Below are 18,226 nucleotides of genomic sequence, written 5' to 3' on the forward strand. Positions count from 1 at the left end.
ATTTTAATTGTTGACTTTATTTTTAATTTTTTGTATTTTATGAATCATCAAGAATGAATCACCTCAGATTCAGATTTTAAAAAAAATCTCTCATGTTTGACAGAAGAAAAAAATTCAACTTAATTTAAGATGAGCTCAGAGAAAGTAAATAAATGCAATTTTAGATGTACAGTGCTCAGCATATGTAAGTACACACCTCACAAACCTCTCTTTTAAATTCATATATTTAATAGGAAGCTATATAATATTATATTTGTGCATATACAATAGAAAAGTCAGTACTGAAGACAAATCTGGAGAAAATAACTAATTATAATGGTCCAAAAACTAGTACACCGAAATTTATGTTATAGAAAAATATTAAATCCAAATTTAAAAAGAGGAAAAATCAAGAGAAGCAAAAAATAAATAAATAAAAAATTCAGAAAAATTTAGTAAAAATTTTGTAGGTTGTAATTTTTTTAGGTTTGCAATAATTAGGTTGAATTAAATTGTATTATCTTTCAATTTTTTAATATGTTTGGTGATTAAAATTACGGGTGGGTAATTTGGCCTAAAATCATAATCTCGAATAATTGAACAATTTAACTCAATTACGATTAATATACGATTATTTAATTAATTAATTTAATTTTTTCCCCTTATAGTTTACTGACAAGTTTTATATGCTGTCTCAAGGCATCTCTGGCGCATCATCCTACATGACCAGAGATCAAATGTGGCTGCAAAATGGCCACAAAACTAGAAAACTGATAGAACACAAAACTATCAGCCACAGCCTTTGACAGAGCACGGTCATGTGACATATAGGGAAAGTAATAAATTAGATCGATTTTTGGTTCCGAATGTCGATTTTAATTACTTTTTGATTAATCACCCAGCCCTAACTAAAATATAATTAATATATCCATTTAATAAATGCACCAAAATACATTGCCTATATTCACAGTCATTTTTTTTTTCAAAATGGGGTGTACTCAATATTGCTGAGCACTGTATAGGTATATTTAATGAAAAACAAGGAACCACCTATGATTCAACGCACAATTAAACATGACATAAATGAATGATATAAAGACATAATGGCCAGCATTGTGAATTGGGGTCCACATTGATTAATCATACATTTTTAATGCAAGCTTTTTTGATAAATGTCCATTTTAAATGTTTTAAATGTTAAGAAGACTGCAAAGGTTAGAAAACATTTTCTCCACAATTCGCCCCCAAAAACCCAAAACAACGCAATTTACTGTTGAAAACAAGGAATGGCTTTAGAAACAATAGTGTCATTCCAACAAAAACCTACAAAGGGGACGGCAACATGAAAAAAAGAAACGGTTAAAAATGGTTAACAATAAATATTCAGTAACACTGAAGCTGTTAATACAATGTATTACAGTATGATATGCAAGTAAGTGTGTTGACCCTTTAAATGTTGCCTCTGATTGTAAAAAACACTAATCAAACACTACAGTAGCCTTTTCTTAACAGACAATAAGAAAAAAAACAACAAATAAAAGCAATGAACTACCGATATAATCCACATGATAAACTTTGATAAGATTTACAGCTGCGCGCCAAAGAGCAGTGATGCAGTATGCCTAAGCTATATATGTATATATATATATTTGATGTATATAGTCATTTATGAATATGTTGTAGTACTGCAACCATGAAACATGCTCCACGGTGATAATATAAACTCTTCTCTACACAACATCTACATTTGGAAAAGGGAAAAGATGGGGCAGGGGCTCAGTGCAGTATCTTTTATCTACCCTCAGGAGTTTTGGGTACCACGGATGTCTTGGTCTGGAGCCCGAGGGGGACAGTAAACATTTCCGGAGGCTTTCTGGAGCGCAGGGAGACCCCCGGCATGTCAGAACAGAAGTAAAAGTAAGGTGAGGGAAACGTCGTTCCACCACGATGAGCCGTCAAACGCCCCACTAATGTTCTCCTCATCCTTGTGTTCGCAAAACCTTGGTCAAACGACACAGAAAAGTGCAGGTGATCAGCTTTCTTCATGTTTACAAAACTAGAGCACTTTTAATTTTACATTGTTTTGATTACTGTTGTGAATAAATACATTTCTGGAAATTAAATAAAATTAATTTTACCAGCCTGGATAAGTGGAAGAAAATGACACGACATGCAAAAAGTATCAAGTAAACATTCACAAAAAGTATCTTCAGATTGAAATATTTGAATCTAACAAACAGGAAGCTTCTTCTTCCACATTATTCTGGGAAATATAATACTGGAAGTATAAACAGAATTCTCATTTTTGGACTGAATGCCATTTTTTAAATTATGAATATTTTTATTAAATTTCTTTATCATAGTTTTTTTTATTAAATTATATCAGAATTACTATTATTATTTCTTTCTTCACCGGACTACAAAACAAGATAATCTAAAGAATGTTGGGAAAAAGCAGTCATTTGAAAAATCCTCAACAGGAACAAAAAACAAAACAAATGCTGTGGAAAACATTTCAGAATTTTTACGCTAATGATTTTTTCTACTAACCTGACCGGGCTAGTGGTTCAGATTTTTTACCTGCCCAGCCAAAATTTTCAACAACAAAAAAAAAGAATAGCTATTTCCATATTACACATATATTATATTTATATACAGTTGAAACCAGAAGTTTACATACACTGTATAAAAAGGCACATAACCATTAATAAAAAAAAAGTCATATGTTAATGTGACTAAACTTTTTCTCTTTTAGTTAAGTTAGGATTATGACATTTGCTTCTATTATGCTTAATTGCAGAATATTAAGATATATTTTTTTGAGAAATTCTTATAACTTTTTTTGAAAGTCAAGTTTACATACAATAAGATTATTATGCCTCTGAAAAAGCTCAGATGACGGTGTCAAGGTTTTGAAAGTTTCTGATTGGCTAATTGACAACATTTGAGTTAGTTGGAGGCACAACTGTAGAATAGTATTTAAGGAAAACTCCAAACACACTGCTTCCTTGTGTGACAACATGGGAAAATCAACAAGCCAGAATCAACAAAAAAGCCAGATTATAATTGGCTAAATTACACTGGGAAAAGAATAATGTTTGGAGACATATCCTGTGGTCTGATGGAAAGAAGATTGAAATGTTTGGCCATAATGACGAGTGTTACATTTGGAGGACAAAGGGGAAAGCTTACAAGCCTAGGAACACCATCCCTACTGTGAAGTATGCGGGCGGCAGCATCATGTTGTGGTGCTGTTTTGCAGCAGGAGGGACTGGTCCACTTCACAGCATAAATGGCATCATGAAGAAAGAACATTATGTAGAAATACTGAAGCAACATCTCAAGACATCAGCCAGGAAATTAAAACTGGGCCACAAATGAGTCTTCCAAACATACCATGACCCTAAGCATACTGCCAAATTAACTCAAATGTGCTTTAAGGAGAACAGAGTGAATGTTTTGGAGAGGCCATCACAAAGCCCTGATCTCAACCCTATAGAAAATCTGAGAGTTGAAAAAGCTTATGCGAGCAAGACAGACAAATCCTAAGACCTACAAAAAGACCTACAAATCTGACTCAGTTACACCAATTCTGTCAGGAGGAATGGGGCAAAATTCCTTCAAACTATTGTGAGAAGCTTGTGGAAGGATACCAAAAACATTTGATCAAAGTTATACAGTTTAAAAAAAGCTAAAAAATAAATAAATAAATAAAATAAAAAACACCAAGGAAATGTATGTAAACTTTACAGTCAGGAAATTAATAATTTTTTTTAAAAATATTCTCTCTTTATTCTGGCATTTAGCAAATGTAAATAATTTCGGTAATCCTAATGGACCTAAAATAGTAAATGTTTAGTAGGATTTACCACCAGACATAAAAAAGTGGTTATGTTCCTTTTTTAGAGTGTATGTAAACTTCTGTTTTCAACTGTATATTTCACATATTTTAAATAATGTGTCAAAAGCCAAACATAACTTCAGCATAACTTTTATTTAAATACAACTGACATTTTTAAAACATATGACTGTGATGCAACTAAATTTGAATTTTATATATATATATAAGCGAAATGTGCACTGTGAACACCCACAGACTTTGTCACCAAACACAAATCAGAGAGGTAAGACTTTTTCAAGGCCTCCTTTCAGTTGTCAAGTTTTGTAAAAATCTATCTATTGAATTAATCAATCTATTAAACAAAACTAGCTAGAATTATACATGATGGGCTTAAATGGTAGAGAGAAATGACAGATGAAGTAAAACTGCAGTCAGATAATGAAGCAGATATATACCATAATACACTGTGATATAGCCTGGATTGTTAGTTTGTTGGATCATTTTGCTTTCTCACTACAATTGATTCGCTCCAGAGTTTGTTTCAATCGAGCCAAGACCCCCTCATTCAGGCAATCTTGGACCGATTGTATCGCTGTGGATCGGATCGCAATTGTAGGATTGACATATGCCAAACGAACCGCACTAACTGGGCAAACGAGACAGGTTCTGAAATAAACGTCTAGGTGTGAAAGCACCCTATTTGTACGCAATTGACAAACAGTCGCAGCCAAATTAAACTTTAGTGACAAGGCAGCACTGGCCTGATCAGGCCAGTAACGATTCTGTATACTGTCCCAAGTTTCTCACACGCTGGCCCTGGCAGCCCTGCAATTTTTTCCCCAAAATTCTTCAGTGTATCTTCCTTTGTGTTCAACAGAAGAAAAAAACTGAAAAAGAAAGTGGAGGATAAGTAAACGATAACAGAATTTACTTTTTTTTTTGCAAACTATCTCTTTAAAAATGTCTCTGAGCAGGGCAGTTTAAAAAAAGGTAATTGTTTTCCATATCTAAATTAAGTATACCTACTATATTGAAACCCAATACGAAACAGAAGGAACTGCTTCCTAATCAGCCTGGATCTTTCTTGAACACCTTGAATCTCTATTTCTAGCTTGCTTTCCAAATAAGGCACTTCAGAAACCTGGACAAGTGCAGGTGGAGAATCTGGAGTTAAATATAGCCGTTCCCTCAAGCTGTTTGTCCTGTGGCATTTGACTGATAAAAGAGTGAAGGAGTTTTGGAGGATTTGTTTGTCTTCAGGAGGGGGTTCACCATTCGACCTTTTGTGTGGGTGCGTGTGCTGTGTCATCATCACTTGTACATGAGTGGCGTTTGGTGTGTGTTTCTGAGACAGAAATAGAAGTTCTTCCTAAAGAGTGTTCCTCTCAGCTGTGCAAGCCAAAGACACGTCAACATCCTTTTACAGGGACACGAAAGATGCTGTTTTTCACGCACAGTTTAGTACTGTTTATGTTTGTCTATAGATTCTGGTGTCACTACACACTTTTATATTTGAACTAACCAACAATGGGCAAAACTGCCGTGTGGATATTAAATAGATTCTTTTGATGAGTGATTTAATGGGTCTTTGTGTTTTGCTATACAATATATTGAATGACATTTTAGTTGGTAAATCATGGTAAAAATGAATAAAAATTATCATTTTTAGCACAGGAAAACAATTAAACTGGGTGTTTTAATGTACAAAATAAAAGCTGTATACATGTTTTTTTTTGTTTTGAAGCACAAATGGTGCGCACAAGTCAGCGGCGGTTGTAGGCCCTTTTAGCAATCTATCTTTCATTTCAGCCCTGTAAAAACATCCATTTATTTAAAATTATATTTTTAAGTTAATAATTTTAAACATCATTCACATAGTCAAAATCTAATAAAAGTACAGGGAAAACAGTTTATAGTTTAAATGAACATTAATGTTTATGGTAAAAATTAATATCACAGTTCAAAAGCAACTTCATGATATAAATAAAGGTTGCATGAATTATACTGTTTATGACAATTGGTGGTGACAAACAACCATCTAAATGTGTGTCATTGAATAATTCTTCAAAAATGATCTAATAATAAAACAAGACAAGTTATCGAATCATTAGCTGAAAATAGATAAAAAAAAAACAATATGAATTGAAATTATATATATTAAATATTTATACATGTTTGTTTATTTTGTCAGAAACTCTAAAAGCTAACTCCTAGAACTCCCCCTTACACTATTAATGAGTAAAATTAATGCAAAATTAACAAATTCTGCCTTATTTAAGACGCACAATCTTTTTCTCTGAGAATTCAATTGGGATAATGTGTAAAGTCTAATATAATCCAGTGCAACAATCTATTTAATAAATTATATTTGTTGTATTAGTATTATATTTTTTAGATTTATTGTTGTTTATTTATTCCATCACCTTAGTTAAAGATGTGAAAAATCTTATATCAAGAAGTTAGGACCAAATAAGAAAAGCTGAAATCCTATTTAAAGACAAGGTTACTGACGTGATTCAATTATTGAAGGAAGGACAGACACTGAACAGAAAATAACCATTACCCAACCTAACAAGACATTTTAATCTAATATGCAGAGAATGATGTTCTGAGCACAGTGAACAACTGTGTCTGATTAAATCTGAATGCAGTGCTGCTATTTTTAGTGGATGTTGCTGTTGTGAGCGGCAAGAACAACACCGTTCCACCATCAGGCATTTACACGGTCACATTCAAATGACACATCTTTCTTTAAGAGACCAAGGTTGTGATACTGCATAGAGAAACTGCATAAAAACTAAAATAAATTAAGTATTATTTAAAACCCTCAACACCTGAAACAAAACCTTCTAATATTAAAACCTCACATCTGAAAAACAGAGTAGTGATGGCTGCTATCAAATTACTGCTTTATGAAGCTTCGAAACCTTTACAAATCTTTTGTTTTGAATCAGTGATTTTGGAGCTCATATTAATTCGGCAAGCTCATGCGATTTCAATAAAAAACATCATTACTGTATCAAATCGTCTAGAAAATGTAATAGTTCTCCACTTGAGAGTGATCTGTGTAAAACCAAAACATTCACAATTTACAAGATTAGTCCACCAATATACAGTAGTCTACTTACAGAAGGAGTGAATGAAACGTGTGACTGATATCAAGTTATGCTTGAAGATAAATCCCTAGATTAGATTTTCAACTTCCTGGTCAGACCCTGCAATAGTTATTTAACATTTAGTGAGCTGTCTATTAGTAATCAAACAAAGGCTGTGTCCAAAATTGCATACTTCTATACTGTATAGTATGCTAAAATCAGTATGCGAGATGAGTAATATGTCTGAATTCATAGAATTTAAAAAACAGTATGTGAGAAGTACCTGCATGACTTACTACTTCCATTAACGACAGCCATATTGCGTCAGACCGCACACCACACACCAGCTGATTGGTGATGAAGTGATGAAGCCAATTATGATATGGGGATGTTAGAAGACCATGATGGACAGAGGCCAGAGGGCAAATTGGCCAGGATGCCGGGGTTAAACCCCTACTCTTTTTTTTAAAGAACATCCTGAGATTTTTCACGATCAGAGTCTCGATAGCTCGGTTTAATGTCTCATCAGAAGGACGGCGCTCACTTATCAGTATAGAGTCCCCTTCAATATAATGGGGCATTAGGACCCACACAGACTGCATGTTGAGCACCCCCTGCTGACCTTACTAACACCACTTCTGGCAGCAACCTAGCTTTCCCATGTGGTCTCCCATCCAGGTACTGACCGGGCGCAGCTCTGCTTATCTTCAGTTGGTGACCAATGTAGCTTTTTCTAGCTTTTGAGTGTAAGTGTGTTGTAGACTTGTTATTGCTGTGCATTGTGGGATTGATTGAGTGCACTTCACAATGTACACTATGGTTTCGGGCACCACCAAAAATGGCTGCACCCTCAAACAGCAGGTTTCAAAGATTTTGCCGAATCTCGGATCAGTTTTATTAGTTTGTAGACGTTTTAATGAAACATTTGTGAAATGAAAAGGAGTAATAGGTAATAATAATTAATATCGCTTGTTCATAGGTATCATTGTTGTATATTAAGGTCTCTTCAGGACCTGTTTGGAGCCCGTAATGGAACAAACAATATATAAGCCCTAAAAATGAATAAAGGAACACATATTATGCAGATTTTTGTTATTTTATAATAAGGAGATGATACGCTAGCTAAGTGCATTCATAAGTTTTACTTACAGTTTAAAGTTTGTAATAAGTTAAAAACATTTTGATGAAAAATATTGTTGAAAAATATATTTTAAAAAAATCTATATATAGTTGAAGTCAAAATGATTAGCCCTTCTGTAATTTTGTTTTCTTTTTCACATATTTGTCAAGTTATATTTATTAGAGCAAAGGAATTTTCACAGCATTTCCTATCAATGTTTTTTTCTAGAGAAAGTCTTATTTGTTTTATTTCAGCTAGAATAAGTTTTTAATTTATTTAAAAACACTTTTAAGGTCAAAATTATTATCCCTCTGAAGCAATGAGTATTTAAATGAGCATTTAAATATCACATAAGCAGAACACTAGTATCTTGAAAAATTTCTAGATATAAAATATTATGTACTATCATTATGACAAAGAAAAAAAGTCAGTTATTAGAGATGAGTTATTAAACTATTAAATTTAGAAATGTGTTGAAAAATTCTTCTCTATGTTAATATCAGAAATCGGGGAAAAATATACAGTAGTGCTAATAATTCAGGAGGGCTAATAATTCTGACTTCAACTGTATATGATGATCAATTCAACTGCATGTTTTTTCTTGCATTTGCATGCGTTTTTGAATGCTTTGAAACTTAAAATCATTTTGCAAAACAATTGATTCAGTTGTTTAAGCGTTGAAAAGCTTGGTTTCTCCCAGAAGAGAGGAAGTAACGTGTGTGGAGCTTCACCTGGTTGTTGAGCTGTCTGTTCAGAGGGACGTGTGTTAACAGCCACACTCCTGGATGCTCTCGGCTTGTGCCCGTCTGGGTGAACGCAGCTGTCGAAGAGCCGCGTCTCCATACTGGATTCCTGAACCCATCCGCTCTGGGTCCAGCTCTCCTACAAAGCCAGATCAAAAGCACATCAGCGGAACCATTCAAAGGGTTTTACAAACATAGAGGTAATAGGTCAGGGCGTAAGCAGTTCACCTGATTCAATTTTGTTAAGGATTTTTCGAGCACACTGGACGAAAGCTTCCTCCACATTCTCCCCTGTCAGAGCACTGGTCTCCAAAAACATAAGCTCTGAAAGGAAAGATTAAAAACACTTACATCTGTTGTGCTAAATTAGAAATATTCAAAACTGAATGCATTCTTCAGGAGACATAGTTTGAAAGTATATGCAATAAATTCAGTTTCAGTTTATTTGATTATTTTTATTATTAATATAACTTATAATTACTGTTTGTCAATATCACTAATATAGCATTTATTAATAGTTTTAGTTATATTTTTGGATTTTCAGTTTTGTTTGCTTTATTCTATATTAATTTTCATTTTTAGCTTCGGTTAATTTACTACTTTGGGCTATTTCTAGTGAAATAATAATGTATTATATAATTAATAATAGAGCAATAACATATATATTTATGTAAAAATAAAAAACAAACACTCATTTTTATAGATACTTTCATTAAGTCTTATATGGAGCAAAAATAATGTACATTCCTGCAACCTTGCCTATTGTACTGACTAGATCAGGTTTAAATGGGTTAGGCTTTAGAAAATTAAATACAGAACTCAGTATTGTTACCCCAAATAAACAAATATTTAAGAAAACGAAGACAATACAATTGTATTATATTTTAAATGATTTTCACCTTTAAAAAAAGTTTCTTGCTGATTAATGTAACAAATATATTTATGTAAAATGAACGGATAAAGAAATTATTCGCAAAGGTTCTTATATTAAAAGACTGTGACAATATACAAAAGACTATGTGGACAATATATATCTTTCATAACATTTAAAATAACTTTCATATTTAAATAGGCTTCTTGCTGACTAATGGATCAAATTTCTTTATGTAAAAATTAAGAGAAAAAAATAACGTATTCAGACAGGTCCTTATATTAAAAAGACTGTGACAATATATAAAAGATTGTGACAATTATTTTTATATTTCAAATGATTTTCGTCTTTAAAAACTTCTGGCTGGCTAATGGATGAATTTAAGATATAAATCATAAATGAAAACAATAAACATTTAAAAGTAAAATTCACTACTATTTTGCAGTAGTATTGCAGAAGTATTTGTAAATTCATTCATTCATTCATTTTCTTGTCGGCTTGGTCCCTTTATTAATCCGGGGTCGCCACAGCGGAATGAACTGCCAACTTATCCAGCACGTTTTTACGCAGCGGCTGCCCTTCCAGCCACAACCGATCTCTGGGAAACATCCACACTCACTTATTCACACACCCATACACTATGGACAATTTAGCCTACCCAATTCACCTGTACAGCATGTCTTTGGACTGTGGGGGAAACCGGAGCACCCGGAGGAAACCCACGCGAACGCAGGGAGAACATGCAAACTCCACACAGAAACGCCAACCGAGCTGAGGTTTAAATCAGCGACCTTCTTGCTGTGAGGTGACAGCACTATCTACTGCGCCGCCAAGTATTTGTACGTCTAAAAGTATTTGTACAATAAAAAAAAAAAATTATATTGCGAAAAAAAAAAACTCATTTGAAATGTGGGCTAGAGATTCACACTATGTGACAAATTGTCAACTTTTAACAAGATTTGGGAACCCTTCATATTATGTTTTCCAGATAGACTGATCTAATAGATTTTTACAAGACTATTGTATGTTAAATTTTAAAATTATTTTATTTCATTATTTATTTTATAATTATCTTATAATTATTTTATAATGTCTCTTTTGATTTTATTGTCCATGTCCACCTTGCTTTAATTTTTATATAAGTATATATGTATGTATGTATGTATGCATGTATGTATGTGTGTATATATATATATATACATATATATATATACACACACACACACACACACACACACACACACACACACACACACACACACACACACACACACACACACACACACACACACACACACACACACACTTTATTTCAATAAATGTAAACATTTCTAAAATAGTTTTAGTGCGGGCCTCTACACCTCGGTATTGCATACTCAACTATCCTGTAGTGACCTCTAGTGGCACAGTAAAAACACCAAAAACATAATTCTGAGCAGAAAACATGCTTTAATTTTACTTTAGTGCTGCTCAACAGGTAACTGCTAGTCAGACATACACACCATTCTCCTGAGCGAAGCGTGAAGCCTCCAGAAAGGTCACCTCGCGGTCAGCATCCAGATCCTTCTTGTTTCCACACAGTATGATCACTATGTTCTGACTGGCCAACATCCGGGCGTCTGTCAGCCAGTTGGTCAGAGCGTTGTATGTTTCTCGACTAACATCCAGAGACAGACAGTGGGACATACAGTATCATTGCACTTAAGAATCTAAACATCCAGAAATATCTCATGAAGAAAGTAGGCGCACACACATATAAATGAAACTGCTCTGGATATGATAATAGTCACTTTACCTAGTGATGTCATAGACTAGAAGAGCCCCTGCTGCGCCTCTGTAATAACTCCTTGTTACAGACCTGAGAAGAACAAACATTCAAAATTCACAATTAAACCTTGGTAACATCGAACCAATTTCAAAGCAATGACTGATATCTGTGTGCTCATTTATAAACGTGGTGAAAAAGTGTATATGCAACTTTCCATGCAATGTTTTGATCTATAAAAAACAAACTTGACGGATAAAGCTGTACATAAACTCGAAGTACACATATTTACCTTAAATATTGACTTACTTGAACCATTTTAAATTTTCAGATGAGCCATAATTATAAATAAATTAATTAATTAATTAATTCAAATGTATTCTGGTGTATGTTACGTTTTAGGTAATGTTTCTATGCAAAATGTGTAAACCAGAACCTTGGTCATTTAACAGAATTGACCATTAGTTTAAACAAAGTTATGATAAACGTTAGATAAAACTGGACTTTTCCTTAAACTATTATGTGAGAATTTCTTGAATTGTTTATAAGTGACAGTGAGACACCTACAAAAAAAATCTGTTTATCAGAGCACTTTGAGGTTTGTTATAGGCTGTCGCAAAATAATAATAATAATAATAAAATAATAATAATAAAGATGAATCATAAAACAATGTGTTTCCACAAAAATATTTTCAATTAATTTAATTTAAAATAATGTTTAGCTATAATAATGAGATTAGCTGTTACAAAAGTTAAATCAGCATATTCAAATGATTTCTAAATGAATGGTTGCACACTGGAATAAAAATAAACTAACAGTAATGTAAATAGAAGATCATTTTAAGAACATATTTCGTAAAATAAATACTTGCATTAAGGCTGCAATTTGCTAACATATCCAAGTTCAAAGAGAATAGTAGTAAAGAAAAACAAATTGTTGCGTGAAAACTTTTTTTCATCTAGAATTGGTGGGATTGTGAAATGTGAGCATGATCTACTAGGAGTAAAGCTAGTTTTCAAAACACTGACATCCGTATGACGTTGTTGGCATTGAACTGGACTTTGGACTGTAAATTGGTATTATATCATCAATCAGCCGCTCTGCTCTCTCTATAACGTCACCGGACACTGGAGAATCAATATCAATTGACCAACTAGTCAAATCACATCTGCTCACAATAGCAGGACTGATAGCTTAGACGTCCTTTAGTATCTGCTGCAATATTGCCTTTCAACCTACTGCATTTGTTTACTGAATGTCATAGAAATTATCTGCATGCCAATTCTAAAATGAACATGCAGGACAATGTTTTTCCTGTACACTAATGTCTAGCTTTAAGGGATATACATTTTTTTTTTTTAAATCAAATGGCACTTTGAAATGGCATAATAAAAATGAGCTGCAGCTGCAAATAGAACAAAACAGCAGCAAAAAGCAGTTCTTCATACTGTTCTCTAATCTTTTGCTTCAAGCTGTCTTGTGGTTTGTTAATTGTTATGTAACTGTCCCAAAACAACAAACCGTGTCCAATTTTAAAATGGTGGAAATGGCTTCCACTGATTTGAACTAAAACCAGAGTTATAATAGAACTAAAAACTTAACTGAAAAATATAAATGTAAAGAAAAACAATTGAATTTTCATTAATTTAGTTTCAGCTAAAATAAACAAAAAAAAAAAAGCTAAAATAAAATTTGTAAAAAAAAAAAAAAATTAAGTATACATAATAATGACAAACTTAATGACTAAAACCATAAATATAATTAACTAAACAATTTTTACAAACTAAATCTATTAGGAAATGTTAGTTAATTGAATAAGAAATGAAATGTAAAAAATTTATAAAAATAAGACACCAAATTACTGAACTGAAAATTGAAAATGTAATAATCCAAGTTTTGAACTGAAATTACTCAGACTGAAATGAAATGCATTTAATAACAATTTTTGAACATTTATATAATCAGATGTTTATTAAATATGTTAAAGCTTAGAAAAGAGAGAAGATTTGTTTCAACACATTTCTAAACATAATAGTTTTAATAACTAATGTAATAATAGTTTTTAAAGGCTTAACTAGGTTAATTAGGTTAACTAGGCAGGTTAGGGTAATTATGCATGTTATGGTATAACAATGGTTTGTTCTTTAAACTATCGAAGAAATATAGCTTAAAAGGGCTAATAATTTTGACATTAAAATGGTAATTAAAAAATTTAAAACTGCTCTTATTCTAGCCGAAATAAAACAAACAAGACTTTCACCAGAAGAAGAAATTATTATCAGACATACTGTGATCATTTCCTTGCTCTGTTAAACATAATTTGGGAAATTTTTTTAAAAAAAAAAGAAAAATCAAAGAGGGGCTAATAATTCTGACTTCAACTGTATATTAAGAACAAAAACTACAGTTATTTTAAGCTATTAAATTAACACTAACTAAAACTTATCTTATGACAAATAATTGTCTTTTACTGACCCTTCATTAAGACCCACATTATTATAAATAAGAAAGAAATGGCATCTAAAATAACATAAGCTCTTTAAATTTACCTAAATGGCATGTAAATGAAAACCAAATCTAAACATTTATTTTTAAGAAACAAGATAAACAAATAGAAAAATATGAACAACAACTTGTATGGCATTTATTAATTGCAGTCAACATTTACTAATGCATTATTAAAATGCAAAGTTGTGCTTGTTAACATTATTTAATAACTATGAATTAAAAAGAACTAATAATGAACGACTTTTATTTTAATTAGCGTTAACACAAATTAACACACAATGAATTGTTTATAAATTATTTAAGCAGATACATTGACTAACATTATATGAAAAAAAAACAACCTTATTGTAAGTGTTAACGACATGATACAAAAAAACATCCAGTGTTTTTCAATTTCAGAAACATTCAAAGCTACATAAAATTCACTATGAAAATAAAACTAAATTGACTTATGTGACCTCAGCATATCTTAATTCTAAAGGCCTGAGGCTATTCTGACTCCGAGAGTAAGTTGCTGGCAAATGTTCAGCACAAATTAAGTGCTTGTTGATAGCGCTGACAAACGAATCTGTGAAAGCTACTATAAACTCCTACAGTCTGTGCAATCTGGAGTAGAATCACTCCCTCACCAAATGCTCCACCATCTGATTGCCTGAGAACAAATCTGGAAATGATCACCATAAGCCAGATCTCACAGTCTAACAGGGAAACACTCATGATATATTATGATCCAGTCATGTAAACACACCTGAAACGCTCCTGTCCTGCTGTGTCCCAGATCTGGAGCTTTACAAACTTATTGACCACGCTGATTATCTTCGAACCAAATTCAACCCCAATAGTGTGATTTGAGTCATCTTTGACTGAAGGAACAAGGAGAAGACATTAGAAACACAACAACGACTGGTGTAAAGTCAAATAATTTGTTTACGTTTACTGGGATAGTTTATCCAAGTATTTTTATTTAGTCTCTACTGCAATTGCTCTGTTAAAGTCTGCATGAAATCAAAAAGTACAAAGTTTATTGTTGCTAGTGCATCTTGTTATTTTAAACATGCACATTTAATCCGTGCAAATTAATCTACTGGAAAAAAAAACTCATTTCATTTGGTGATCTTTAGTCAAAAATCTGCCCATTTGTTTTATTTGGTAATGGCAGTCCTTCTCTGATAATAAAAAATATCCCCCCGACCACAATTCAATCTTCAGTTTCATTTAAAAAAAACATGCTATGTAGAGATAAAAGTCTGCAGCAACTTCCAGTTCACACAGATTTTAAATACACAAAAACAGAAACTTTGAAGAATGTTACCATTAGGCCATGGCCACTGATTTCCAACATTTTATAGACTATTATGAGAGATGTAAACAAAAACAATGGTCCCAACGGACTTCCTGTTTTACAGTTTTCATTTCAATAGCTTCTGAGAACCTAAAAAGAGCCCCATATTGATAACTAACGTTATGTTAGCTGTTTAAAATTTAAGTTATGATTGCCTCATGTTATATTTATGAAATAGTCTGATAACAAATAGGAAATGTTCATAGGCCAATGACATCACCACATTAAAATAGTCCGTCTATACATATATATATATATATGTATATATATATATATATATATATATATATATATATATATATATATATATATATATATACATATATATATATATATATATATATATATATATATATACATATATATATATATATATATATATATATATATATATATATATATATATATATATATACATATACATATATATATATATATATATATATATATACATATACATATATATATATATACATATACATATATATATATATATATATATATACATATATATATATATATATATATATATATATATATATATATATATATATATATATATACATATACATATATACATATACATATATATATATATATATATATATATATATATATATATATATATATATGCATACATATACATATATATACATACATATACATACATATATATATATATATATATATATATATATATATATATATATATATACATACATATACATATATATATATATATATATATATATACATACATACATATACATATATATATATATATATATATATATATATATATATAAATATAAATATATATATATATATATATATATATATATATATATATATATATATATATATATATATATATATATATATATATATACATACATATACATATATATATAATATATAATGTTGCACAATACATAAAAAAGCCCGTTATCTTGATAATAGTATAAACAATATCCTTATTGCAGAGAGGTTATAGATCAGAAAAATATTTATTACCTATTTATGAATATATATATATATATATATATATATATATATATATATATATATATATATATATATATATATATAAAAGAATTCACAAAGCTAATGTTAATAAAAATTGCATGTCTTTATGGACAAATATTCTCAAACAACATCCCATATTGCATATTTTCCGAGTATTGTTCAGTCCTTATAAATATACAGTATTTTTATAATGTTTAGCCCTCTCTTAGAAAAAAAGACAGGCTTTTACTGTGTTAAATGTGCGAGTGCCTGGATGTGTGTGTTCTGCAATGAAATTCTTCAGCGAAACTCTTTAACAAAACGAAACATTCTTCAAAATATCTTTTTTTTGTGATCAAGACAAAAATAGATTTTTTAGGTTGTGTAAATGATGACATAAGTTTCTTTTCTGGTTGAACTATCACTTTAAAATCAAGATTATACAAAAAGACATACATCTTTTTTCTATGAACTGATGAAGAAGACAGGATTTTCCTGTTCCAGCATTCCCAATCACAAGAAACTTAAACAAGAAATCTGAAAGGGAGAAAAACAAAGATGTTTTGTCCAGAAAGGCATAGAAATTCGTACATATATTTAACAAGACAGTACTGGAACGTATTGAGGTAAAGTTGATGACACATTAGTTCAGCAACAGCTCCTTTTAATGTTTACCACAGTACATTGAATATTCTGATTGAATTTACATGCAAGTATGACTTCAAAACAACACTAGCATTATTTAATTGACGGTGAACATTGTTGTACTTTGATAGTCATTGGCTGCTAATATGATTTAACTATTTAGAATAGGAATTGAATACTTTTCTGAAATGAGATTAAGGAGAAAACATGGATGTGTGAATATAAAACCAACTTTACCTCCATCTGGAAAGTTATGGTTAAATTTAAGCACGACTAAAGGCTAATAACACTCAATCAGAATCGAATCTACACAGGAAGTTTATAATAACATCCATGTTTTATCAAACCACGGTCTTTCTATATCATTACCGTCAGCACTGTATTATCTACTAATCAGAATTGAATCAACACTCGTCGACAAATGAAGCATATGGCATCAGAGGGCTGCTGCTTCGCTGGCACTGAACACAGCTTGTAAGCAAATATAGTGTGATGAATGAGCTCGGGACACCTGCTAAAATCATGCTATGCTCTCAATAAGAAGTGTGGCAGGACAAGAGGAAAATGAGTCGCCCTACCGTATGTCTCTGACATGACTGACGCTGCGTTTCTAGGCTGTAATGCTGCGTTTTTCCTCTTTCAAGGCTAATAAACAAGGATATCAAATAAAGGGAAATCCCTCAGAGGGTTTCGCGCATCCTTGTCGGAAGTTTGTGGAGCAGCTACTTCCTGTTGAGCCTTTCAAAATAAAAGCCAAGTTTTATTTGAACACCGATGATGACTGAAAATTAACAATTTTATAACTATAGTGTTACTTATTGTTTTTCTTTCATGTCTTTATGTATATTTTGTATTTATCATTGCTCCTTGTTCTTGATTTAGTACCTCTATTTCTATTTACAGTTTTTCTCAGTCCCTTTGGTCCATTTCTTATATCCGACTTGAAATTCTCAAAACGTACCTGTTCAATCTTCAGATCATTGTGTCACTTGTGCACATCAAAAAAGCAGTTTCTCATTCCTTTGAACAAGTTGCAAATGCTTTACAGTTTTTCTCAGTCGCTTGGTGCATTTCTCACAACACATTTTACATTTACATTTGCTCAACAGTTAGTTCCCAAAACAATTAGTCATTTGTGCACATCACAGTAGCAGTTTCTCATTCCTTCCAACAAATTGCAAATGCTTTTGGACATGCATTAATTGCTTTCGTACAACCAGGGTCGGATTAACCAATGGGCATTACGGACACAGGCCCAGGGGCCCACGCGCACTTGGGGCATCTCGTTGGAATAAGCTAGTTACAGTTTTT

The 18,226-nt window shown here is 31.6% G+C and overlaps 1 protein-coding gene across 2 annotated transcripts; it reads right to left on the reverse strand.

Annotated features, from left to right (window-relative positions):
• Window positions 1–1,099: 1,099 nt before the first annotated feature.
• Window positions 1,100–17,635, reverse strand: rab4a (RAB4a, member RAS oncogene family). 2 transcript variants are annotated; one of them, NM_001126381.1, is given in 8 exon segments: window positions 1,100–1,979; window positions 8,767–8,917; window positions 9,007–9,102; window positions 11,152–11,306; window positions 11,445–11,507; window positions 14,672–14,786; window positions 16,727–16,807; window positions 17,494–17,635. In NM_001126381.1, coding segments are annotated over 7 exon segments (642 nt in total). In that variant the 5' UTR covers window positions 17,510–17,635; the 3' UTR covers window positions 1,100–1,979; window positions 8,767–8,801.
• Window positions 17,636–18,226: the final 591 nt, after the last annotated feature.

The sequence above is a fragment of the Danio rerio genome, chromosome 13, assembly GCF_052040795.2.
Source record: "Danio rerio strain M-AB ecotype USA chromosome 13, GRCz13ab, whole genome shotgun sequence".
Classification (NCBI taxonomy): domain Eukaryota; kingdom Metazoa; phylum Chordata; class Actinopteri; order Cypriniformes; family Danionidae; genus Danio; species Danio rerio.